At 60.4% G+C, this 24,325-nt stretch overlaps 3 protein-coding genes and 1 long non-coding RNA gene across 23 annotated transcripts; 3 read left to right on the forward strand and 1 right to left on the reverse strand.

The window, feature by feature from the left end:
* Window positions 1-1,126: 1,126 nt before the first annotated feature.
* Window positions 1,127-4,269, forward strand: ZNRD2 (zinc ribbon domain containing 2). Of its 3 annotated transcripts, none has more exons than XM_069566253.1 (4): window positions 1,127-2,465; window positions 2,562-2,713; window positions 2,844-2,928; window positions 3,322-4,269. In XM_069566253.1, exons 1-4 carry the CDS (start codon window positions 2,030-2,032, stop codon window positions 3,663-3,665), a joined length of 1,017 nt encoding a protein of 338 aa, XP_069422354.1. In that variant the 5' UTR covers window positions 1,127-2,029; the 3' UTR covers window positions 3,666-4,269. The 3 variants fall into 3 exon arrangements, with proteins under 3 accessions (XP_069422354.1, XP_069422355.1, XP_069422353.1); XM_069566254.1 differs by having other exon boundaries at window positions 1,127-2,420; XM_069566252.1 differs by having other exon boundaries at window positions 1,127-2,713.
* On the forward strand, window positions 3,322-6,054 carry FAM89B (family with sequence similarity 89 member B). Its single transcript, XM_069566256.1, has 2 exons — window positions 3,322-4,863; window positions 5,240-6,054. Exons 1-2 carry the CDS (start codon window positions 4,564-4,566, stop codon window positions 5,516-5,518), a joined length of 579 nt encoding a protein of 192 aa, XP_069422357.1. The 5' UTR covers window positions 3,322-4,563; the 3' UTR covers window positions 5,519-6,054.
* LOC138427049 (uncharacterized) lies at window positions 4,138-7,936 on the reverse strand. Its single transcript, XR_011251880.1, has 3 exons — window positions 7,698-7,936; window positions 6,908-7,043; window positions 4,138-4,973 (listed from the first exon to the last, which is right to left on the reverse strand). It is a non-coding gene; the product is annotated as an uncharacterized lncRNA (long non-coding RNA).
* Window positions 7,937-7,954: 18 nt separating this feature from the next.
* Window positions 7,955-24,241, forward strand: EHBP1L1 (EH domain binding protein 1 like 1). Of its 18 annotated transcripts, none has more exons than XM_069566227.1 (21): window positions 7,983-8,351; window positions 10,655-10,712; window positions 10,937-11,032; window positions 11,384-11,437; window positions 11,516-11,694; window positions 11,773-11,915; window positions 12,314-12,349; window positions 12,441-12,509; window positions 12,613-12,775; window positions 12,946-15,118; window positions 15,479-15,661; window positions 16,123-16,280; window positions 16,375-16,423; window positions 16,842-17,483; window positions 21,365-21,434; window positions 21,556-21,611; window positions 21,709-21,832; window positions 22,132-22,231; window positions 23,303-23,376; window positions 23,459-23,573; window positions 23,714-24,241. In XM_069566227.1, exons 1-21 carry the CDS (start codon window positions 8,248-8,250, stop codon window positions 23,811-23,813), a joined length of 4,746 nt encoding a protein of 1,581 aa, XP_069422328.1. In that variant the 5' UTR covers window positions 7,983-8,247; the 3' UTR covers window positions 23,814-24,241. The 18 variants fall into 18 exon arrangements, with proteins under 18 accessions (XP_069422343.1, XP_069422330.1, XP_069422336.1 ...); XM_069566228.1 differs by having other exon boundaries at window positions 15,485-15,661; XM_069566233.1 differs by having other exon boundaries at window positions 12,946-13,687.
* The last annotated feature ends 84 nt before the right edge of the window (window positions 24,242-24,325 follow it).

The following is a 24,325-nucleotide window of genomic DNA, read 5'->3' on the forward strand; positions in this document are numbered from 1 at the left end:
TCATGAGGAATAAATGAAGGGAGTAAATGGGAGGGTCTTAGTTGAGGCCAGGTCGGATAAGCTGTCAAGTGGAAATCGGTCATTATGATGGCACAGAAGGATGCATCGAGGAATCTAGGGGTAAGGAGGAGCTGAGAGCTGAAGATAGTAAGGACCTGGAGGGACTGTGCATATAGGCTTTAGAGTCCAAAAGTCCCTCTAGTCAGTTTGGCAGAACCAACCTGGCGTCAGACCCTGACTCAGGTACACTGCTGCCCAAGAGCCTGCTGGTAGTTGGACAGAGTGACTGGGGGCCCAGGGCTCTCCAAGGAAGCAGGAGGCAGCAAGTGTCCAAAAATGGAAGGTCCAGGGAGTCTATGTAGGAGGAAGATGGGGCCACGAGGAGGGCACTCCAGCTGCAGGTAAAACTGTGAAAGCACGTTCCGCCAGTCAGAGACAGACTGCTTAGGTGACTGTGGGAGTCTAAGTCCTTGTGCCTCCACTTCCCTGGAATATAGCCTTGAGGCACTGCAGGCTGCACGTCGGGGGGACTGCTGCTGCTCCACCTGGCTTCTCCAAACCTACTAAGGGAGAGAATGTGTATGGGGTAAAAAAAGAGAGGGAGAAAACAAACAAAAAACCCACTGGGGCCAATGTTTAGGAAGCCCGAGTTATTTTAACAGCAACCCACTGAAGAAGAGCATTACGGTCATGTGTGTGCTCAGTCATGTCTGACTCTTTGCGACCCCACAGTCTGTAGTTTACCAGGCTCTTCTGTCCGTGGGATTTTTCAGGCAAGAATCCTGGAGTGGATTGTCATTTCCTCCTTTATGGGATTTACCCCACCTAGAGACCGAATCCCAGAGAAGGCAATGGCACCCCACTCCAGTACTCTTGCCTGGAAACTCCCATGGACGGAGGAGCCTGGTAGGCTATACAGTCCATGGAGTCAGACACGACTGAGCGACTTCACTTTCACTTTTCACTTTCATGCATTGGAGAAGGAAATGGCAACCCACTCCAGTGTTCTTGCCTGGAGAATCCCAGGGACCGGGGAGCCTGGTGGGCTGCCGTCATTGGGGTCGCACAGAGTCAGTCACGACTGAAACGACTTAGCAGCAGCGGCAGCAGGGATCGAATCTGCTCTGTGTTGCCTGAAGATTCTTTACCACTTCACCACGTGGAACCCCCAAAAGGGTCACAGGCACGCATAATAAACCCCTCACCCCCACTCTCCAGCATGCAGCTGGGACCGAAACAGCACATGTCCAGCACAGCGATTGCCACCATCACCCCACCCGACCTCCGCCTCCATTAGCTGGCTTTTTGAGCGCGCCAACGTCAACAAAATAAAAAACCTGCTTAGGCGCTGACTTTGCATCAGTCCCAGGCCTTTGGATGGGGATGGAGGGGGTAGTGGGGTGGGCACACTGGAACACTGAACATGCAGAAGGGGAGGGGTCTTGAAATAAGCTGGAAGGTATAGACTTTGCAGACAAAGGTCCGTATGTATAGTCAAAGCTATGGTTTTCCCATAGTCACGTAGGGATATGAGAGCTGGATCACAAAAAAGGCTAAGCGCGGAAGAACTGATGCTTTTGAACTGTGGTCCTTTGGACAGCAAGGAGACCAAACCATTTAATCCCAAAGGAGATCAACCCTGAATATTCATTGGAAGAACTGATGCTGAAGCTCCAATACTTTGGCCACCTGATGCGAAAAGGCGACTCATTCGAAAAGACCCTGACGTCGGGAAAATATTGAAAGCAAAAGGAGAAGAGGGCAACAGAGCATGAGATGGTTGGACGGCATCACTGACTCAATGGACATGAGTTTCAGCAAACTCTGGGAGATAGTGAAGGACAGGGGAGCCTAGCGTGCTGCAGTCCCTGGGGTCCTAGAGTTGGACACGACTTGGCGACTGAACAACTGACGGGGAGAACTTTCGTTGCCTGGCCTGCTTTGCCAATTGAATGGCGAACGAGTGAGGCCCGAGGACGCTCCACGCACGCGGAAGGGGCCGTTTGTTATTATCAAGAGTGGTGTTGCGATGATGCCAACCGCCCCGCCTGTCCCGGATCCTGCCAGTGCGGAAAGGGAAACACCAGGGAGGCGGAGGCCAGCGGAGATTTCTCAAGCCAAGCGATCCCCTCCAACTGCGGCGGGAAGAGCGACCCTGCACTGTCACTTTCGGGTCCAGAGACCTGAGTGGCATTATCAGAGAGACGCCCCTCCTGACGCCCAGCCAGTCGAAAAGTTTTTGTCCACAGAATCCCACCGAGGGGCGTGCCAGTGGGACAGGGTCCAGACTGCAGCAGACACGCCCCACTCTGGGCATCGCGACGTCGGAGGAGCAGAGAGAGCGTCATTTCCGCCCTCACTCTCGGCCCGACAGGGAAGGGCGGGGAAGCAGAAGGCGCGCTGCTTGTGCGTCACTTCCGGTGAGTCTAGCGGCGACAACGGCAACATGGCCCTAAACGGCGCTGGTGAGGCCATGGATTGTGGGGGCCTGTGGCTTCGTGGTTCGGGCGGCACCTTGCTTCAGCAAGACCTTCCGGCCCCTTGTGCCTCTCTTCCCCCAGAAGTCGACGACTTTTCCTGGGAGCCCCCGACCGAAGCGGAGACGAAGGTGCTGCAAGCGCGGCGGGAGCGACAGGATCGCATCTCCCGGCTCATGGGCGACTACCTGCTGCGTGGTTACCGCATGCTGGGCGAGACCTGTGCTGACTGTGGGGTGAGGAGATACTCGGGACGTGGGATCCAGGCTGGGGCCGCGGACCAGGCCACACGGCCCTTTCCCCTTCTCTCCCCTCTGAACCCCGTCGCCGGTCTCACCCCTGCTCCCTGTGCTTTCTGGCCCCTAGACGATCCTCCTCCAAGACAAACAGCGGAAAATCTACTGCGTGGCTTGTCAGGAGCTCGATTCAGACGTGGATAAAGATAACCCGGGTGAGGGGTCGAGGGTGCTTAGTGATAGAGACTCAGGAACAGTAGTTGGGAGGTGAGAGTGGTAGTTGTGGGTGGGGCAAGGGTGAGTTGCGTTCTCCTTTCTCCTAGAAACGGCCATTCACTCAGTAAGAGCACTAAGCACCTACTGTGTGCCAGACACCCGAGCCTGAGCTTATTAGGCATAGTTCTGATGAGAGAAGGCCTTATGCTCTTTAAGCAAGGGCGTAAATACCTCTGATACAAAAAAGAAAATGGATGTGTTCTCTTATACTGGGGCAGGGAATACATCTCAAGTACAGAGAGAGCAGAACAGTGAAGGGTAGGGGAAGTGTCTTAGGGCTGATGTGGGGCCAGGTATATCCTGATCATTCCACTGGCTTTCTCCTTTTTTAGCTCTGAATGCCCAGGCTGCCCTCTCCCAAGCTCGGGAGCACCAGCTCGCCTCTGCCTCGGAGCCCCCCTTGAGCTCTCGGCCTGCCCCTCAGCCGCCAGTACCCCGTCCTGAACACTGTGAGGGAGCTGCAGCAGGGCTTAAGGCAGTCCAGGGGCCACCCCCTCCTGCTGTGCTTCCAAATGCAGATGTGGTGGCCTGCACACAGGAGGCTCTCCTGCAGAAGCTGACCTGGGCCTCAGCTGAGCTGGGCTCTAGCACCTCCCTGGAGACTAGCATCCAGCTGTGTAGCCTTATCCGGGCGTGTGCTGAAGCCCTGCGTAGTCTGCAGCAGCTGCAACACTAAAAAACCTCTCCTGAGAAAAACCCTGTAGAAAAACAGCTGTTCCTCTTGTGTGGTTCGTTCTTTTTTTTGGTTCTGAGTGTGCATGCAAGTCCCAGCTCCACTCGTCTTTTCCCTGCTTTTGGTCTTTCATGGTATCACAGTCTGGTCTCCTTGATGCCCTGAGAAATGAGTGGGGTTTGTTTCTGCTCAGTATCCCCACTCAAAGGATGAGGTGGCAGAGGACTATGTGCTATTTTTTCTTTTTTTCTGGTGAGGAGGCCCCAACCTCAAAAGCAGAAACAGGAGGCGTGGATCTCTGAAGGAATCCTGGAACCTCCCCAGCCATCCAGCGCTATTCCCCACCCTTGAGAGAGATTTGGGGTTCCAGTCCCCTCGGTAGCTTCCCTTTCTTCCCCCAAGCATCCAGACACCATCATCCTGTCCCACCTCAGGCCCAGACCAGGTACCCAGATACTGACAGGATGTAGTCAGATAGGGATCAAGGATGGTCTTAATCTGTCTCCTGACCACACCCCACCCCCTTTAGATCCTTTTCCTTGAGAGTTGTAATTGGCCGGAATAAACAGTGTTGGGGAGGGGGAGGAACCGCACCCTCCGCTTTTAACCTCTTCCCTCCTTTTTACCTGCTTCCCTTCTATCGGTGGCCAATGCCCTTTTCTCTGGTCTCCTGGGGCAACGTGGGCGCACAGAGCTGTTGCCCTTTTAAGACAGGCCCCGCCCACGCGGAGGGGGTGGGGCAGGGGCGGAGTCGGAGGAGTCCGGGTGGGAACAAAGCGCGGCCTGCGGGCGGCGGCTGGGCTCTGGTGGCGGGGCCGCGGGGTGCGGGGCCTGCGGGCCGTGGCCCGGGCGGAGCGTTGGCGAAAAAGAGGCGGCATCATCCTCTGGTATCCGCCCGGCCATGAATGGGCTGCCTTCTGCCGAGGCGCCGAGCGGCGCGGGCTGCGCCCTGGCTGGTCTCCCGCCGTTACCGCGCGGCCTCAGCGGTCTTCTCAACGCGAGCGGGGGCTCGTGGAGAGAGCTAGAGCGCGTCTACAGTCAGCGCAGCCGCATCCACGATGAGCTGAGCCGAGCCGCCCGCGTCCCGGACGGGCCCCGCCAAGCCACCGGCGCCGCCAACGCGGGAACTGCCGCGGGTACTCCTGGCTCACGTCGCCCTGTCAACCTCGACTCGGCGCTAGCGGCGCTGCGCAAGGAAATGGTGAGTAGCTGGGCCTCGGTCAGCTAGGCGTTGGGGGGCGACGGGGCAGCCACCAAGCTCGAGAGTCCAGGCGCGTTCGGGGCGGGGTCCACAGGCAACGCGGTCTGGGTCTAGTGGAACGACAGAAAGAAGCCAGTTGGGTTAGAGGGGATACGGTAATAATTATAGCTATGTTTATTGGCGATAGTTACCATGTATTTTTAAATGCTTTACTAGTGTTCTTTCCATTCTGCTGTCTTGTCCCTGTCCTGCAGATAGGGGTTACTGACTTGCCTAAAGATTCAAAGCTGTCCACAGAAACCTGTGCTTGGGAAGAATGGCATGGGCGGAGGGGTGGCTGGCACTCCAACCCCAGCCCACTTTCAGTCTTTTGCAGGTGGGCCTGCGGCAGCTGGACATGTCCCTGCTGTGCCAGCTGTGGGGCCTGTATGAGTCGATCCAGGACTATAAGCACCTGTGCCAAGACTTGAGCCTGTGCCAGGACCTGTCGTCCTCCCTGCACTCAGACAGCTCCTACCCACCCGACGCTGGCCTGTCTGATGACGAGGAGCCTCCAGATGCTAGCCTGCCCCCAGACCCGCCACCCCTCACTGTGCCCCAGACACACAATGTCCGGGACCAGTGGCTGCAGGATGCCTTCCACATCAGCCTCTGAGAGCTGGGAGGGTGGGGGCATGCACCCACGAAAAAGGCTCAGAAACTCACCCCTCAGCAAGTACTCGGACTGTGGTGCCTGCTTTCCCCCATACCACCTCACCTCACAGGAGGGCAGGGTCTGGGCCCCACGGAGGCAAAGCTGCCCACCCTCTCATGTCTTGGATTAGCTGGCACTGGGGCGGGTACCTGGGCCATAGCCTCTGCCCATGGCACTGGTCCTCCACTTATCCCACCTGTGGGACCTCCAGCGTGGCCGACCTTCAGTCCGGCAGTGGGGTCCAAAGCACTTCCCTTGGCATCTCTGGGACTGGGATTGAGTGGCCTGGCTCCTGTCTCTTCACCTTCGCTGCTGTTGGCAGCTCCTGGCTCAGGGGCATCCCACCTCTGGCCCCTGGGTTCCACTGCCCTAGACAGGGGCTCTCCAGGACCCATTCCTGCACCATCCAAGGTCAGGAGGGCCAAGGCTTCGTGCTGGATATTTAAGTTTAGGGGTCAGCCTCTTTGGCTCATAGATAAATAAACACTGTCTCAGCATTGGTGTGTTCTGACTGCTTGGCTCGGGCGGGAAGATAGCGGTGATTCTGACAGGTGCTGCCCCGCGCTCCGCCAGCGGGTGGCGCCCGAGACCCCGCGTTGGAAGAGGTTGGGCTGCGGCCGGGTGCGAAACCTCGCTCCCCGGGCAGAGTTGCCTGCCCATCGGTCCAAGCTGGCTCGGCGTGTCTCGCGGTTGTGTGATTGCGGGCGAGTCACTTCCCCTCTCTGGCTGGAGGCCTGGAGCCCAACCAGCCTACCCACTCGCTTCGGGCTTTCCTGGCCGGCCGGGAAGGAAGGAGAAGCAGCCGCCCATCTCGAGGAGAGAAACTTTCCACCCCAAGTTGGGGCGGAGTTGAGGCGGCACAGGAAATGGGTGGGCCCGGGCAAGCAGGCCGGGCCGAGGGGCCCTGGGCTTGAGAGGGGAAAGCGCCTCCTGGAAGGGCCTCGGGAACGAGTGACCAATGGGCGGGAGGAAAGAGTTGCAGAAGCAGAAAGGGATGGAGCCCCAGTGCCCGAGGCCCCCCCCAGAGTCTAGGCAAGCCCTGGAGGGGTGATGGGGCTGTGGGTTTTAATGCCTGAGACACTCCCAGCGGCCAAATACCCCCATTCTCTGCCTGGCTCCCCCTCTACAGCACCTGGGACCTTTAGAGTTGTACATAAAAGGCTTTCTTTTACAGTGGAGAGCCACGAGCTGGGTCTTGCAGCTAAACCGGGGTGTCAGCTTTTTTCCCTCGTCCCCCAGATAAGTCTGCACATTTGCGAGTGGTGGGTGCTAAGGCTTTCGCGCACACAATACCCCACAACTTCCTGAAACAAAGAGGAAAGGACCTCGAAGTTGCACAGTTAGGCTTACCGGCTGGCTGCCTGTCCCCACGTCCGCTGCGCAGTCACTTGCGTCCTGGACAGAACTCAGCTGACACTCCTGGCAGTCAGACGTCCTGTTCAGACTGAGCATTTATCAAGGACCAGGCTTCTGTCCATTCACAAGCCTAGCAGAGCGTTTGCAATGACAGAGGGAACAGGCCAGTGTGCTGCTCTAGGGCTGTTCTCCTAACTCTGGGCCTGACACCTGCAGCGGTTCATGACCCAGCAGGCGGGCTGGCGATAAGGGCTCTAATCTAGGTGTGAACACAGTGGTTAACGCCCCGCGGCAGGCTTTCCAGGGGAGGGAGAGTAAACACACACTTTTACTCTCCACGATAACGGATTTCATTTAGTAAGACCTGGCAAAGATCAGCCAGATTCCACACTAAATGCTTTCCAAGGTTTCATTCTCAGTGATGTAAAAGGTGCAACTATAATTATCCCTATTTTGCAGAGGTAAAAACTGAGGCTCAGAGCGTTGGTACTTTGCCCAAGGTCACACTCTTGTTGGAGGTCAGCTGCTTGTGGGGTGTTGGAACTGCCTTCCCACTTGACAGCTGGAGAGCCAGGTCTAGAGGCTGGCAAGTGGGTGCTGCTCACCGTAGGGCCACCGGGGTTGGCCCCTGACCCTGGTCCTTCCTCCTCTGGTTAACACGTGGGTGGCAGCAGGCGTCTGTCTCCCCAGCTGGCTCTGGCTCAGCGCACTGAGACCCTTTACGTCTCTTCTCCTTTCTGGTCTCTATTTCCCCAGCCTGTGTAATGGGGCCACCGGTACGTACCTCGCAGGGCTGCGGGCAGGAAGGGAGGCGGCCGGGCAGCGCTCTCGCGGGCGGCACCAATTGCTGGTGGCCCCCTGCCCCGGAGCGCGCGCCCCCTTACCCCGCCCGCGCCTCCACACCGCCTCGGCTCGCAACAGGCGGACGCTGCGGTCTAGACGTCCCCCTCGACCCCGCTCTCCCTCCCGCGCTAGGCCCCGGAAGCCGGGCCGCCCCGCCCCCGCGCTCCCGCCCCGGCCCCCGCCTCCCGCCGGAGCCCCGCCCGCCTTCCGACGGGGGTGCGGCTCCAGGAAACGGCGCGCTCGCCGCTCAGCGCTCCAGCAACCCGACGCGCCCCAGACGACCCCGCCGAGGCGGCCAGATCACCGGCGGGCCCCTGCGGCGGCCGCGGCGGAAAGAGCGGCCCCGGATCCCGCGCCTCGGACCCCTCCGCACGGACGGGGCGGGCGGCGCGGATAGGATCCTGGAGGCCATGGGGACCTGGGCCGGGCCAGCGGTCGCGGACTAGCGGGAGTCCCGGGTCTGAGGAGCGGGCGGCGGAGGCGGCGGGGCCATGACCTCAGTGTGGAAGCGCTTGCAGCGCGTGGGCAAGCGGGCCGCCAAATTCCAGTTTGTGGCCTGTTACCACGAGCTGGTGGTGGAGTGCACCAAGAAATGGTGAGTGGGAGGGAAGCCTGGGGGACTCCCCAAACTGGCTGGGACCCCATCCGGGGGCCTGAGAACCCTGACCTCTGTCCAGTGGCCAAAGAGACCGCCCACTCCAGCCAGGGTCCTGGGGACCCAGACACAGAGAAGGGCCCTGGCGACTCTAGGGGATCCCCAGAGTCGGGGGACTGTGGGCAGCCTTTGGGGAGTGGAGGTCAGGAGTTCCAGGCCTGAGGATCTGTGTGGGCCCACACTTTCCTCAGCTGCGATCAGAGCTGAGGAAAGTGTGGCCTCATATTTCTGGCCAGAGGGGTGGTTCAAGGTGAACATCAGAAAAGGGGGCAAGTTTTCAGATCCGTGGGTGGAGGGCCTGGGACAACCAACTCCATGACCTCAGTATAGCTCAGAATAAGGATGGTGCCCCCTCCTCCTCTGCCTGTTTGTTGAACCAGAGGAACCACCCGCCCCTTCAGCTGGAGTGGGCCCTGGGCCTCATCTCCATAATATCCTTAAAAGGGGAAACTGAGCGCTGGGAGTGATGAGGAGGGAGGCAGGCAGCAGCTTAAAGGGGCCCGAGGGTTTTGGAGGTTGTGGGTCCCAGAGGAGAGAGCCTGGAGAAGGCAAGGTGGTGGGGTGGGGGGAGATGTGTCAGGGGATGCAGGACCCTGACCTGGACTACCAAAGGGCCTGGGGGCATCTGGTTCACACGCCCCTAGCCGCAGCTGCCCCGGCCCCTGCGTCACACCCTAAATATACGTGCTCCTTGGTGTCAGCTTCCCTTGGCTGGATTATAGCGCAGCTGTGGGGGCCTCACCCGCCAGGCGGGGCTAAATTTAGGCTCCCAAGAGAAGGGACAGGAAGGGACCAGAGGGTCCAAAGAGAGGGGAGTGAGCAGGAGGCCTGGGGTCCCTTGGGCAGCTGTCATATCCCTGATCTTGACCGGGCCAGCCAGAGTGTGCTTCACACCATTCAGCGAGGCCCAGAAAGGCCCAGGAGCTGGCTGGGGTAACACAGCACTGGGGTGGGACTTGAACTCTGACCTGTGGCTTCTGTCTTCTGCCCCAGCATCCTGGGTGAAGCCAGGGGGGATGCTGGGCATGATCGCAGAGAGCTGGCTGAGGGTGTGGGCAGTGTCAATGTGTCTGAGTCACAACGGGCAGGCAGGGCCTCCTGGACTTTCTTGCCTGGAGCCCCGGCTAGGAAGCTGCCCCTGCCCGGGTCACAGCTCCCCGGGAGGGTGTGCCCCGCCTGAGTCAGGCTGCCCGAGCAGGCCCCGCCCTCCCCAGGCTCCCACAGTCGGCTTCCCTTTTCTGGGAAGGCCCCATGGCTGCCCTTAGCTGTCGCCTGCAGTGGAGGGTCCAGGAGGGGCACTAGGCTCAGGTGTGTGCCCTTGCCCGGCCCCTAACCTCTCTGGTCTCAGCATCCCCTGGAAGATGACAGGAGAACCAGTTATCCTGGCTCAGCCTCCAGAGGGGCTGTGAGCTGGGTGAACCTGAGTGTCCTGGCATGGGACTGGGTACAGGCACGGAGGGCTCTTGTGTTGCCCCCTCTGCCTGATGATCCCCGAGCCCTCCCCACCCTCTTGGGCAGCACTCGGCCTCTCCCTCCCAGGCCCAGCCACGTGCCTGGCGACTCGCTCCTCTGGCTTTGTCTCTGTCTCCCTGCATCTCTTTGCCTCTTCCCCAGCTTATGCTGTTCAGCTTAGATGTCCCTTGTGGGAATAGGGGTCCCTGCAAAGAGAAGGGCTGGGCGTGGAAGGTCCTGGGAGGGTATCAAATGACAAGCTGACCCTGTGCCTTTCTGTTTGCCAGCCTCTGCCCCCCTGCCCGACCCTACACCTACCCCCATCCTCGGACCCTGGCACTTGCCATCCCCTCTGCCTGGAGCCTACCTTCTCCAGACCCTCACACGACCCATTCCTGCTCCAGCAGGGTCTAGCCTCTCCTTGGCGTGGACGGGGGTTATAGTGTGCACTCTACAAATATTTGTGAGTGAATGGACTCCTTTTACTCCAAGTTTGTCTCTTTCGCTGTCTCAGAGTCTGTGTGTCTTGCAGGTCCTTGTTGGGTTGCTGTCTTTGTCCCTGTATGTGCCTGTGTCTCTGTATGACTTTCTTCATAATCCTTGTCAACCCACAGGCCTTTGCCCTCTGGCCCAGGCCTCACCCTGCCTTGACAGCCCCACCCTGCTCCTTGTGGCCCCAGATAAGGGGGCTGGGGGAGGGGGATGCGGGCCCAAGGAAGACTGTGGAAGAGATGGAGAGGCTGGGTGGGCCTGACTGAGTGGCCCCCTCTCCCCTGCCCCTCGCCTCCCAGGCAACCGGATAAGCTGGTGGTAGTGTGGACCCGGCGGAACCGACGCATCTGCTCCAAGGTGGGGAGGATGTCAGCTGGGAGTCCAGATTGGGGGTGGGGCCAGTTGGGGGCGTGGGGCCAGTTGGGGGATGGGATGAGTGGAGGAGGGCTGTTGGGGGACTGGAGTTGGATTCAGGTCAGAATCCATCGAAGAGAGAAAAAGATGAGGTCAAGGTTGGAGATGAGGACAAGTGGTGAAGGGGGGCATTAGGATGGAGGGAGGACTCAAACGGCTCCTTGTAGGCCCATAGCTGGCAGCCGGGCATCCAGAACCCATACCGGGGCACCGTGGTGTGGATGGTACCTGAGAATGTGGACATCTCTGTAACCCTGTACCGGGTGAGTCTCTAGCCCTCCTGCCCAGAGGGACAGTGAGCCGGCGATTGCAACCCCAGGGGCCACGGGAGATGGGTTATCCATCCAAATAGAAAAGAACAGAGGGGCGAGACCAAGAATCATGTCAGGGGGCCTACTCAGCCTGAGTGGCCCAGGAAGCATCCTTGGAGGAGGTGGCATTTACCCACCACATGAGGGAGAGCTGGGATCAGGAGGAGCTGGGGAGCATACCTGCCAGGAGGGACCAGCCTGTCTGAAGGCCTCAAACAAACCTCCTGAACTAGCGCAGGCTCTCTTCCCTGCCCTGCCCCCGACCCAGCAGCCCCTGTACTCACTGGTGCCCCTCCTCCCCAGGACCCCCATGTGGATCAGTATGAGGCCAAAGAGTGGACGTTCATCATTGAGAATGTGAGTGGCCGGGTTGGGCGGGAGCCTGGGGTCTCGGGGACTCTGGGGCAGCACTGATGTTCCTTCCCCTGCCCCCAGGAGTCCAAGGGGCAGCGGAAGGTGCTGGCCACGGCCGAGGTGGACCTGGCCCGCCACGCAGGGCCCGTGCCAACCCAGGTCCCGCTGCGGCTGCGGCTGAAGCCCAAGTCAGTGAAGGTGGTACAGGCCGAGCTAAGCCTCACTCTGTCCGGGGTGCTGCTGCGGGAGGGCCGTGCCACGTGAGTGTCTGCCCGCCCTCCTGGGCCCTAGTCCACAACCTCTGACACCAGCCCTCACTCCTGGTCTCCGATCCACAGGGATGATGACATGCAGAGCCTTGCGAGCCTCATGAGCATGAAACCTAGTGACGTGGGCAACTTGGATGACTTTGCTGAGAGCGATGAGGAGGAGGCCAATGGTCCAGGAGCCCTGGAGGCACGGGCACGTGTCCCCCAGCCAGGTGGGCTCCCAGCTGGAGGTTGAGATCACCAAGACCTCAAGAGGGTGGGGGATCACCCAGGCCCAAAATCCTCTTGCTGTTTTGGGGCAGGACTAGTAGAGGGACCTCACTGCTTCCAGGGCTCCCAGCCTGCCCAGCAGCCCTGAGTGTCCTGCAAGATGGGTTCCCAGTGCCCCGCCCCGTGCCCCTGACTCTCTCCTTGCCCTGAGTGTGCACCGCCCCACAAAGCTGCCAGGAGACAGCTGGGCCAAAAGCACAGAGAGGGCTGCAGTCTGGGCTCGACACCCCTCACCACACAACCTCGTCCCTCTCTTTTGGTTGTTAAGGCTTTTTCATTTTTCTGTCTGTCCATCTCTCTCTCTTTTTCTCTGCATCTGTGGGCCTGTGTCTTCTCCTAGGCCCAGGCAGTGCCCTGAGGCTGGGGCATTTCCCAGGTAGGCCCAGCATTCTAGTTGGGGGAAGGGGGGGGTCAGACCTACAGGGCTCTTCCTGGCGCTGACCGTGCCCCCAATGTCCCACCCCCAGAGACCCCTCGGGAGCTGAAGACACTTTGTGAGGAGGAGGAAGAGGGCCGACTGCGGCCTTGGCAGGCAGGTGAGGCCCAGGCTGAGGTTGGGGCTGGCCCGGGGCGGGGGGACTGTGACTTCCATTCCCAGGTCCTAAGCCTCAGCATCCTCTCCCTTCCTCCTTCCTGCAGCTGCCAGCCCTTCTAATGCTGAGGATACCAGCCCAGCCCCTGTGAGTGCCCCTGCACCCCCAGCCAGGGCCTCCCGGGGCCAGGGCTCAGAACCAGCTACTGTAGCAGGGGGCCAGGTAGGGCTCAAGGCCCCAAGGCCCCCTGGAACCCTGCCAGAGACAAGGTGAGCTTTGGAATCAACTCCAGCCCCTCTCCCCCGTCTGCTCTTCAGACGTTGTATACCCCACGCCAACCTGCCTTTCCAGGGTCCCAGGAGTCTGGCAGGTGGGGAGGGGGGCTGGCGGGGGGGACAACTGAGCTCCTGCAGTGCATCCTTCTCTGCTCTCTCCACAGGTCCTCAAGACAGCCAGGCCAGGACGTGGCCCCCACTCCAGCCCCTCGGCTCCAGAAAGGCTCTGATGCCCCCTGGCCCCCAGTCCACCAAGGAGAGGATGAGGCCCCCAAAGCCTCCAGGGCTCCCCCAGCAGGAGTGGATTCTGCTGTGGAGACCCAGGCTCGGGCAAGCCCTCAGGAAGGGACAGAGGCCCAGGGAGCTGGGCTGGGCCTAGGCATTGAGAACAGAGACTCCAGCAACTCTTTGGAAGGGCAGAAACCCAAGGTTGAGGAGGGGCCTGCTGGAGACAGGGCAGAGGCTAGTGGGGTGGATACTGGGCATGGGCCAGGAGTCAGAGAGGTGAACAGTCAGAGGTCAGTGGTCAGACCTGGGGAGGTTGAAGAGAGTTTAGAGATCGGTCACCTGGATGTGGAGCAGAGGTCAAAGGTGAAACCTGTGGACACTAAGGGACCAGAGGCCACAGAAGTGACATCTGAGGCAAGATTCAAGGGGACTCCTGAGGCTCCTCCAAGGGGCTCTCAGGGGAGAATAGGGGTCAAGACCAGGGATGAAGCTCCCACAGTCTTGAGCCCAACGCCAGCAGAGCCTGCGGGGCATTCCAGGCATCTTGGTGACCAGGCGGCCAGGGCTGCTGCAGGCCAGGAGAGAGAGTGTGCAGAGGTGAGGGGCAGAGCCCCTGGTGTTGGGGGGACAGGCCTGGAGCAGGGGCCCTCTGCTGGAGCACCAAGCGCTGGGCCCCAGGTGAGCTGGTACGAGGGGCCCCTAACAGCAGCTGAACAAGGGGTGATGTCCAGGGATCTGAGGGCCTGGGAGGTAGAAACTGGGGATTCGAGGGTCCTGGGGACAGAGCCTGGAGTGGCAGAGTCAGAGTTATCGGGGACCCAGGAGATCTCAGGGTCCCCAGAGATAGTGTCTGAGGCAGCAGAAGCAAAGACCTTGGGGACCCAGGAGACAGAGGCAGTGAGATCGGGGGTCCTGGAGTCAGAGACTGCTGAGATGGCAGAGTCTGAGGATCTAGGAATCCAGAAAACAGGGACAAGCATTTCAGGGGCCTCAGGGACAGAGGGTGGGACGGCAGAGTGTAAGGCACTGGGGATCCAGGAAACAGAGGCTGGGGGCTCAGGAGTTCTGGGGACAGAGACTGGGATGTCGGAAACTGAGATGTTAGGGACCCAGGAGATATCTGGGTGCTCAGGGATACAGAGAAAGGAAGCTGAGACAGCAGAGTCTGAAATACTTGGGGCCCAGGACACAGAAGTGGGGTGTTCAGGGGTCTCAGAGATAAAATCCAAGATAGCAGGGAGCCAGGAGACAGAGGTAGGGAGGTCAGGGGTCCCAGGGACAGAGACTGAGGTAGCAGAAGCTGACATACTGGAGAACCAGGGGATTGAAGCTGGGGGTTCAGGGACCCCAGAGATGGACACGGAGACCCTGAGGACCCGGGAGACAGAGGTGGAGGGCTCAGGGGCCCCAGAGATGGACACGGAGACCCTGAGGACCCGGGAGACAGAGGTGGGGGGCTCAGGGGCCCCAGAGATGGACACGGAGACCCTGAGGACCCGGGAGACAGAGGTGGGGGGCTCAGGGGCCCCAGAGATGGACACCGAGACCCTGAGGACCCGGGAGACAGAGGTGGGGGGCTCAGGGGCCCCAGAGATGGACACCGAGACCCTGAGGACCCGGGAGACAGAGGTGGAGGGCTCAGGGGCCCCAGAGATGGACACGGAGACCCTGAGGACCCGGGAGACAGAGGTGGGGGGCTCAGGGGCCCCAGAGATGGACACCGAGACCCTGAGGACCCGGGAGACAGAGGTGGGGGGCTCAGGGGCCCCAGAGATGGACACCGAGACCCTGAGGACCCGGGAGACAGAGGTGGGGGGCTCAGGGGCCCCAGAGATGGACACCGAGACCCTGAGGACCCGGGAGACAGAGGTGGGGGGCTCAGGGGCCCCAGAGATGGACACCGAGACCCTGAGGACCCGGGAGACAGAGGTGGGGGGCTCAGGGGCCCCAGAGATGGACACCGAGACCCTGAGGACCCGGGAGACAGAGGTGGGGGGCTCAGGGGCCCCAGAGATGGACACCGAGACCCTGAGGACCCGGGAGACAGAGGTGGGGGGCTCAGGGGCCCCAGAGATGGACACCGAGACCCTGAGGACCCGGGAGACAGAGGTGAGGAGCTCAGGGTTCTCAGGGTCAGAGGCTGGAATGGCAGAGGGTGAGGGACTAGGGAATCAACAGACAGAAACTACAGTTTTAGAGGCGGAGAAGGGAAAGGCTCGGACTTCCGGGGTCCAGGAGGCAGAGACTGGACTTGGGGAGACCCTCAAATATGAGGCTTTAGGGGTCCCAGTTGTAAAGCATGAAGTTTCAGAATCCCAGGGAACAGAGGCAGAAACTACAGTTTCAAGGGGCCAGGAGGCGGAGACTGGGATTTGGGGGGTTTCAGAGGCCAAGTCTGGGGTTTGGGGGGCCAAGGAAGCAGGGGTGGAAGTTTCAGGGGCTTCAGAAAACCCATCTGGTATTTTTGAGGCCCAGGAAGCAGAGGCTGGGGTCTCAGGAGCCGAGAAGGGAAAAGAAGCTGAGGGAAACCTCCCAGAGGCCAGCCTGATGGAGGTGCAGGTGGCCAGTGGGGCAGGGGCTGAGATGTCCAGGCCCTCCGGGGCCTCTTCCCCAGAGGAGCCTGAAGAGGACAGGAGGCTGCCAGGCAGCCAGGTAGGGATGGGGGCCGCCGAGGGCCCAGTCTACTGCTTCCCACTAACCTGGGCTGAGCGAACGGCGGCTCTGCATGGACCCACCTGGCTGACTGGGGTGGGGTGGGACAGGGGCTCAGCTTCCAGGAGCCCCTCGCCCCCTCCCCTCTCAGGATGCCCTGGCTCCCCTACCCTCTCTTCCCTGGGCTGCATGGAGTAGGACCCCCACCCCCTCAAAGCTGATTTTCTGGGCTGACCTGGAGGTGTGGCTGCTGGTGACTTCTGTTCTTGCCTGGGGGCCACTGACCTTTTAGGTGACCTTGATAGATAACCCTGGAGCTGGAAACCCCTTTGCCTGACGCTAAGGCCCTGGCCAGTGTGCGGTGACTCCTGCAGACCCAGAGCTGGAGCTGTTTTGTGCCCAAGGGACAGAGGGTGCAAGTCCCACGTCCGCATTCCCTGAGCCCATCCCTGTGTCCCCAGGCACCACCTGCCCAGGTCAGCTTCAGCCAGTCCCTGCTGGAGTGGTGCCAGGAAGTCACTGCCGGCTACCGCGGTGTGCGCATCACCAACTTCACCACGTCCTGGCGCAACGGTTTGGCCTTCTGTGCCATCCTGCACCGATTCTACCCAGACAAGATGTGAGCGGCTGGAGCGGGTGGCAGTGCATGGGGAAGTCTGTGGAGGAGGGGAGGATGGTGGGAATCCAGCCTCTGATCAGTGCTCTCCCTGCAGAGACTTTGCCTCCCTTGACCCCCTGAACATTAAACAGAACAACAAGCAGGTGAGGAGGGGCAGGGCTGGTGGGAAGGGAAAGGAGGGAAGAAGGGTCCCGGGCCAGGCCCAAGCTATCTGGGATCCTGACTGTGTGTAGGAGAGTAATCTGTGGGCTTCAGGGCCCCAGCACTGGCTTTTGGAAGTTCTGCCACTTATTACCCTTTTGGTCTTTAAACTGTTCGTTTTTCTGAGTTCAGTTATGTTTTTTTTTTCAAAGCATATTTCCACCAGATGGTTTTCCCTGAAACCACCCTTTTGGTGTGCTGTTGCTGGGTAACGCGGGGGCGGATCCTGTGGCTAGATTTCTCCCAATAAGAGGGCGAGGGCGCTGCGGGCAAACCCGGGCGTGCCAGTCGCGGGGACCCCCGCGGCGGGCAGGGGCGGGGCGGCCGAGTCGCTGGGTAACCCTCCCGCATGCTCCCTAGGCCTTCGATGGCTTCGCGGCCCTGGGCGTGTCGCGGCTGCTGGAGCCGGCGGACATGGTGCTGCTGTCGGTGCCCGACAAGCTGATCGTCATGACCTACCTGTGCCAGATCCGCGCCTTCTGCACGGGGCAGGAGCTGCAGCTGGTGCAGCTGGAGGGCGGTGGCGGCGCGGGCACGTACCGCGTGGCCAGCGCCCAGCCGAGCCCGCCCGACGACCTGGACACCGGGGGCCTGGAGCAGCGGCTGCGTGAGCACCGCGCCGAGGCGCCCCAGCAGCCCCAGGAGGCCGCGACCCGCGTGGACGCGGCGGCCCCCGAGGCGGCCTCCAAGGACCGCGGGGCCGTAGCCGCCCAGGAGGCGCGCTCCGCCGACGCCCCGGCCGACGGCCCCGGAGCCCGGGCGTCCGTGCCCCCAGCAGAGGGGCTGGTGAACGGGGTTGGGGCGCCGGGCGCCGCCGGCGGCGTGAGGCTGCGGCGGCCGTCGGTTAACGCGGAGGCCGGGCCGGTGCCCCCGCCCCGCGCGCACGGCTCCTTCTCGCACGTGCGCGACGCAGACCTGCTGAAGAAGAGGCGCTCGCGGCTCCGGAACAGCAGCTCCTTCTCCGGGGACGAGCCCGACTCCGGAGCGGCGGGAGCGGCGGCGGTGAGTGCCCTCCAGCGGCGCGGGGTCGGGGGAGCGAGGCGGCGCGGGGGTAGGGGCGACCTGCCTCTGCTGGACGCCGAGGCACCGGTGCCACGGAGGAGTCCCCTGCGAGCTCCTCAACAGGGGCACCCATGCCCAAGGCCTGCCCGGCCCGGAGCCGCTGACTTGCTGCCAGCCTTGGGATGGCACTAGTGGAGTCAGGCTGTAATAGGAGGTTCCCAGAAGGCTCCGGGAGTCAGCACTCAGCACAGGGTCTTCATCAACTGTCAAGTGGGCTGGGGCATTTCTTCGGCTGGAGGTGCCCACCACCTCCCTGTAGGCTGGGAACAGGGTTTCTGTACTCAAGGGAGCTCTCCAGGGCCTCCCTGCTCCATGACTCTCCGACTTGGATCTTTAACTCCAGACGCTGGAGACCAGTTTCCTCTCGATTCTGATGAGGGAGAGTTGGAGATGGGAGACCCTGGTGGGTGCCCATGTTCTCCCATCCCTTGCAGGTCTCAGGTCAGCTTCCCAGGGTGTCTTGCAGTGGTGGTTTAGTTGCTCAGTTGTGTCTGACTCTGTTTGTTACCCCATGGACTGTAACCCGCCAGACTCCTCTGTCCATGAGATTTCCCAGGCAAGATTACTGGAGTGGGTTGCCATTCCCTTCTCCAGGGGATCTTCTCAGCTCGGGGATGGAACCCAGGTCTCCTGCCTTGCAGGAGGATTCTTTACCAACTGAACCACCAGGGAGTCTTGTGGTCACTACACTAAAAGGGAGACTGTTCTAGAGGGGTCAAGGGTTCGCTCAGGGACTCACAGCTGCCAACTTCCAGGCCCTGGACTCTCCAGCAGCACCATCCTGGACAGCAGGGGCAGCTCTGTCAGGCTACTTCAAGCCTTCGGCTGCCCGGGGATGACCCCTGAGTTCTAAGGAAAAGAGGGAACAAACTGGGAAAGGCTTTTTGGAAGAAGTAGCCACTTGAGCCAGGCTAATAAAATGGGCAGCTTTTCCCAGGTGAAGAATCCGAGGGGTGGTTCTCAAGAGGTGGGACCTCACAAGTAAACGTGTGGTTGCAGGAAAGCTTGGGTCTTACTTAGGGAACTGCCGGTCACCTCCCATAAGGAAACCACCTGTAAGGTCACCTCCCACAGGCAGCGATGAGGCTGGCCTGGAGAGCAGGAGCCCCGAGTGTGGGGTCGGTGGTGCAGCGTTGACTCTATGAATGAGAGACAGGGAGAGCATCAGAGACACCGAGCGGAGCTGTGCTGGACAGCTATCCTGGACTGTGTTGGCCTGTGGCCAAAGCCCCCTCAATGTGCGTCAATGGCTCTTTATATCTTAAAAGGGAAGGCTCTATTACATTGTACTTGAGAGATGAAAAACTCCTGTTGTATTTGGACACAATTATTCTTATTAAAATACACATCCATGAGCAGTGGAAAAAGAAAAAAGGAAAGCTCGATTTTTCTGGGCCCAAGTCCCAGTGTCTGGTCCTTCCAAGCCAGGGCCCTCCTCCAGCCCTTGTCCCACAGGAGATATTTGACTCACGGGGCTGCAGGGGCCTGCTTCCTTCTTGGCCACTCCCATCCCCCACCCCGTGCATACTGTAGAGGAGGTAGGGCCTGCCCCTGGATAGGATGAAGTCAGGCAGCTTGAAGCTGGGGCGAGGCTGAAGCCAGGAGGCCCAAGTGCCTCTGGGCTTTCTGGAGGAGGGGGCCACACAGGAGGCTGTAGAAAGGGGAATTTGGGTCAGACGTGAGGAAGTGTTGGAATTCCCATCAGAACAGCTGTGAGTAAGCTCAGTTGCTGCTGAGGTTGGGGTTTCTCCACTTTCCCGCCTCTGCCTGCCCTGTTGGTTGAGCACTTGCTTCCTTCCTGGCCTGCCCCGCCTCCACAACCCCTCATCAACTCCTCACCGACTCCTACAGTGTCCCTTCTGGGGGGCAACCGTTTCTCCGTTTTGCAAGTAGGAATGTCCAGGCTCAGGGATGTGAAGTGTAAAGGGAGTTGGTCCCGGGTGTGAACCCCCAGGTCCACTGAGACGGAACTCTCCAATGGCGCCCTCTACTGGGCCCAGCAGTCTGCACTGGCTGCGTCACCTTGGACAGGCCACATCACTGCTCTTTTCCTGAAGATGGGAAGCAAAGACATGAAAGTTTTTTTGCAAAGTGGTTTTGAGGGACCACTGCAGGGTGCTGTCAAAAAAAAGGGGGGGAACTGTCTTTTTTCCTCACAAGGCTGTCTGGAGCCCTGCAACCCGCCTGGGGCTTGTATGTCCTTTTCATACAAGGACACAAACAGGCCTGGTAGGTATGACTGGCCCAGAGACAGACAGCAAATTGGTGGCCAAGCTTGGGAACAGACTGTTGGATTAGACAGTGGGGCCCAAGCCAGGCCCTGTTTGAGTGTCATCTCTGACCCTTAGTTTCCTCATCTGTAGAATGGGGAAGGTAAGGGTCCCTGCCTCACAGTGATGATGGAAAGATGAAATGAGTCAGGGCTCCCACCGCATCCAACACACGGACAGATGTTTGATGCCCATCTCGCCATTACTGGTACGCGCTGCACCCTGAGTGTGTCCTCTGGACCCCAGCCTCTGCCTCAGGAGATAGGAGTAGCCAGAAGCCATGGCGGGGTGGGAGTGGGGTTGGAGCTGTAATGGGAGAGGCCCTGGGGGCCATGGTGGGGATTGAGGAGGCTTCAGGGGGCATGAAAGTCAGGAAGGGAGGAAGAAAGCGGGTGAAGGAGCTTCTGGAGGAGGTGGGGCTGAGTTGGGTCATGAAGGGCAAGTTGCCATCCAGCCGCCCAAGAGAGAGGCTGCTCCAGGCTGAGGAAACGATTTGGGGAAGCGAAAGTCCACCACTGGGGCCGGAGGGTGGCGTCCGGATGGGGTCCGGGGCAGTAGGAGTTACTGTTGGAACTGCCAACAGGCCTTGGCAGTGAGACTGGGGACTGAGAAGATGAGTGAGGAGACTGACACTATTGGGGTGAAGGTTTAGGGAGACCCCCCCCCTCAGTTGTGGCCTGAGGGTAAAGTCAGCAGGCAGGGCGTGTGGCAGGGAGGGGGTGGCTGGTAAAGAGGCTGCCACCTGCCCAGACCAGAGAGGATGTCCCCTGAGCAGGGCACTTCCAGGGCTGTGTCTCAGAGAGGTGTCAGGTCAGGTGGACAGCGGGGTGGCTCAGCGCTTTCTCCTCACCTTGTGACTTGGAAAGGTGGCCAGAGCAAGAGCCTTCAAGGAGGCCAGGCTATCAGCTGAGCTGAAAGTTGGGGGCCCCCAGGGCTGCAAGTGCCAGCAAGTTGCTGGGGCAGGGCACCTGAGGGGCCAGCTGCTCTTCCAGGCTAAAATCAGTTGGTCCAGCCGCCTGTTCTGTTCTGACGGTCATGTGACACATCCTTCAGGTGTGGGGATTGAGGAGGCGGGAGGGGGACCCCCTTTTGGCCAGGAGATGGAGGCGCTGGCTCATGATGGCCACGTTTGGCCTGTGTGGGGCCCCGGCCATGATCAGAGATGCTGGTGCTAGGTGATGGAGTCTGAGGAGGCCTGAGACAGCTCCACGGAGGAGGGGGCGGGAGGGGAAAGGAGAGGCCCCAGCTGCGCCCCTCACAGCCTTTCACCTCCGACTCACAAAAGCCCTGTGGGGCCCCAGGAACGGGGGCTGGGAGGTTCGGCCAGCAGGAGTGGACTGGCCCAACCACAGGGCCCGGGGTGGTGAAGGCCACGGCCTTTGCTCTAGGAGGTGCTTCTCCTGAAGGGGTGGAGGTGGGGTTCTGTGTGGGCTGGACTGAGAAGCTGCTGGGGCAGGGAGGCCCCTCCTCCCCATGTGAGTGGGGCTCTGGCTGGCCCCTGGGCCTGTTGTCAGGGGAGCCCTAAGCCCTTACTGGCCTCTTCCTCCACAGGAAGGCACGAGCCCTGACCCCAGCCCTGCCCCTGGTCTTCCCGCAGCCTCAGCCCCACAGCAGCCCGCTGGTGAGTAGCTTTGAAGGGGTGGTGACTCAGCTCAAGTCAGCTGGCTCACAGATCCTGAGCTGGGGCCCCTCTGGGGGCCACTGTCCGTTGTGGGGTCTCTCAGCCTGGTCTCTGTCCGCAGGTGGGACTCCTCCTGCGGAAGAACCGCCCCCAAGCCCAGGGGAGGATGCTGGGCTGGTAAGGAGGGCTGAAGTGGGAGGAGCTGATGGGTGGGCTTGCTAGGCAGGGCCTGGGCCAAACCCACCCTGTCTCTTGCCTCCGCTTTGCACCCCAGCAACGGTTCCAGGACACAAGTCAGTACGTGTGCGCGGAGCTTCAGGCCTTGGAACAGGAACAGAGGCAGATAGATGGGCGGGCAGCCGAGGTGGAGAAGCAGCTAAGGAGCCTCATGGAGTCAGGTGGGACAGGCGTCCGGAGTCCACTCGCCAGCACATGCCACCACATCTGGCCCGCTCTGCAGCTCTTTCTGACCCTGGGAGGAGTTGGGAGGATGGAGGCTGGGGTCACCATCCCCATTTACAGCTGGGCACGCTGAGGCCTGCAGCCCAGAAGCAGCTTGCTGGAGGCACACAGCTCTGGTTTCTGGGATACTCGAGGGAAACCACGCCCGCGCCCCCACCCCACCCCCTGCCGCCACCTCCCTGCTCCTGACATAGGGATCAGGAGCTGGCCTGGTGACTGTCCTGGCCTGATTCAGGTACTGACAGGCTGCAGGAGGAGGTACTGATCCAGGAGTGGTTCACTCTGGTCAACAAGAAGAACGCTCTCATCCGGAGGCAGGACCAGCTGCAGCTGCTGTGAGTGCTGGTCCTCCCCACTCAGGCCCTGCCTCTGCCCACCCAGGGCTGGCAGAGCAGTGTGTGCGTGCTAAGTTGCTTCAGTCCTGTTTGACTCTTTTCGACCCCATGGACTGTAGCCCGCCAGGCTCCTCTGTCCATGGGATTCTCCAGGCGAGAATACTGGAGTGGGTTGCCATGCCCTGCTCCAGGGGTTCTTCCTGATCCAGGGAGCGAACCCATGTTTTTTATGTGTTCTGCATTGGCAGGAGGGATTTTTACCACTAGTGTCACCTGGGCAGAGCAAATGCAAACTTAATTACCTTGATTAGAACTCTTCACTGCTTTTTTCTTTCTACAAAGTTATGGTTTCTTTTCTTCCCTTTTTTTTTTTGAGAAATTGCTCAGCTGTCTTAATGTTTTTTCATAACTTCCTGTGTAAAGTGTATACTTCTTAAATTGGTACTATTTTTATGAATGAGAAAATCGAGGCCCAAAGAAAACTATGGCAGGTCAGTGCTGAGTGCCCCCGTTTGACCCCGTTCCTTTACAGTAAGGAACACTGAGGCCTAGAGACAGCTGAGCTGGGTTCCTGAGTGGGGTCAGAAGCAATTTCCTGGGCATCATTGCTTTTATAGTCCTGCATGGTGAAGGTGGTTTTGCCTCCTTTTTGCATCTTGGGTCATTTTTCAGAATAAATTTTAGTCTAATATTTGCCATTTATGAATAATATTCATCCAAACAATCCTGAGTTGTTTCTTGTTTTTTAAAAAGGGGTGGGGTGGGGGAGGAGACGATGATGATGGGGAACAGTTGAAACAGAAGAGGTCCTTCCTGGCCGTCCAGGGGTTGACTCCCTGCTTCCACCAAGGTGTGCAGGTTCCATATCCCTGGTGGGGGAACTAAGATCCTGTATGTTGCTTAAAAAAAATAAGAAACGAAAGAGAGAATTCCAAGCAGGGACTGGGGTATATCTCTGCCTGCCTATGACCTTTGTGGGAACTGATGGTGAGGTGGGTGGGGGCCAGGGAGTGGTCAGAACCCTGGACACTCCCGGCCATTCTTTCCCTGACCTGGCACCCCACCCCTCAGCATCGAAGAGCAGGATTTGGAGCGGAGATTTGAGCTGCTGAGCCGGGAGCTACGGGCGATGCTGGCCATTGAAGGTGGGAGATGGGGCCGTGGGACCGGGGACCAGGACGGGACAGGGGCTGGCGCCTCCTGACCCTCAGTCTCCTCTGCTCGCAGACTGGCTGAAAACGGCTGCGCAGCAGCACCGAGAGCAACTCCTGCTGGAGGAGCTGGTGTCGCTGGTGAACCAGAGAGACGAGCTGGTCCGGAACCTGGACCAGAAGGAGCGGACGTGAGTGGGGCCGGGATGCGCCGGGAGCTGGGGAGGCGCTAGTGGGGGCTCAAGGAGGAGTGCCCGATCTGGGCCCCGGGCGGCGGCCAGCGTGTGGGCCCTGACGCCGCTGGGGCTGACCGGAACCCGTTCCCTCCCAGCGCCTTGGAGGAGGATGAGCGCCTGGAGCGCGGCCTGGAGCAGCGGCGCCGCAAGCTGAGCCGGCAGCTGAGCCGGCGCGAACGCTGCGTGCTGAGCTGAGGCCGCGCGGGCCCAGAAGCCTTCGCCCCTCCCGGTCCGCAGCCTTTCTCGCCGCAGCGCCGGATCGCCGCTTTGGCCCTGCGCTCGGGAGGACCGGACCCTCCCTGGTGCCGCGCGCGACCAGTAGGGGCCGCCGTGACCCTTTACCGGGAAAGGAAGCATAGCCTTTCGGGCCCCGACGGACGAGGGCGGCTGGCTGGGCGGCCGCGCCGTCCGGGCCATATTTATTAGTCCGTGTGAGTGAGTGTGCGTGTGTGTTCGTGGTGGACTGAGGGTCCCAACCGTGCCCACCCAGAGCCCGTACCCGATGGCCGGACCCCGCTGGCGAGCTCCAGGGGTGGGAGGGACGGCTGGTGAACTGCCGCGCTCAACACCCCGCCCCCCTTCCTGTTCCTAGCGAGCAATAAAGTTGGAAAAGGCCACGCCAACGCGCCTGGGCTTTCTCAGGGTGACCCGGGCTTTCAATAGACGGAAGGGGGTGGGGCCTTGGCCGATAAGGCGGTCTGCGATCC

Source organism: Ovis canadensis, chromosome 21, assembly GCF_042477335.2.
Source record: "Ovis canadensis isolate MfBH-ARS-UI-01 breed Bighorn chromosome 21, ARS-UI_OviCan_v2, whole genome shotgun sequence".
Classification (NCBI taxonomy): Eukaryota; Metazoa; Chordata; class Mammalia; order Artiodactyla; family Bovidae; genus Ovis; species Ovis canadensis.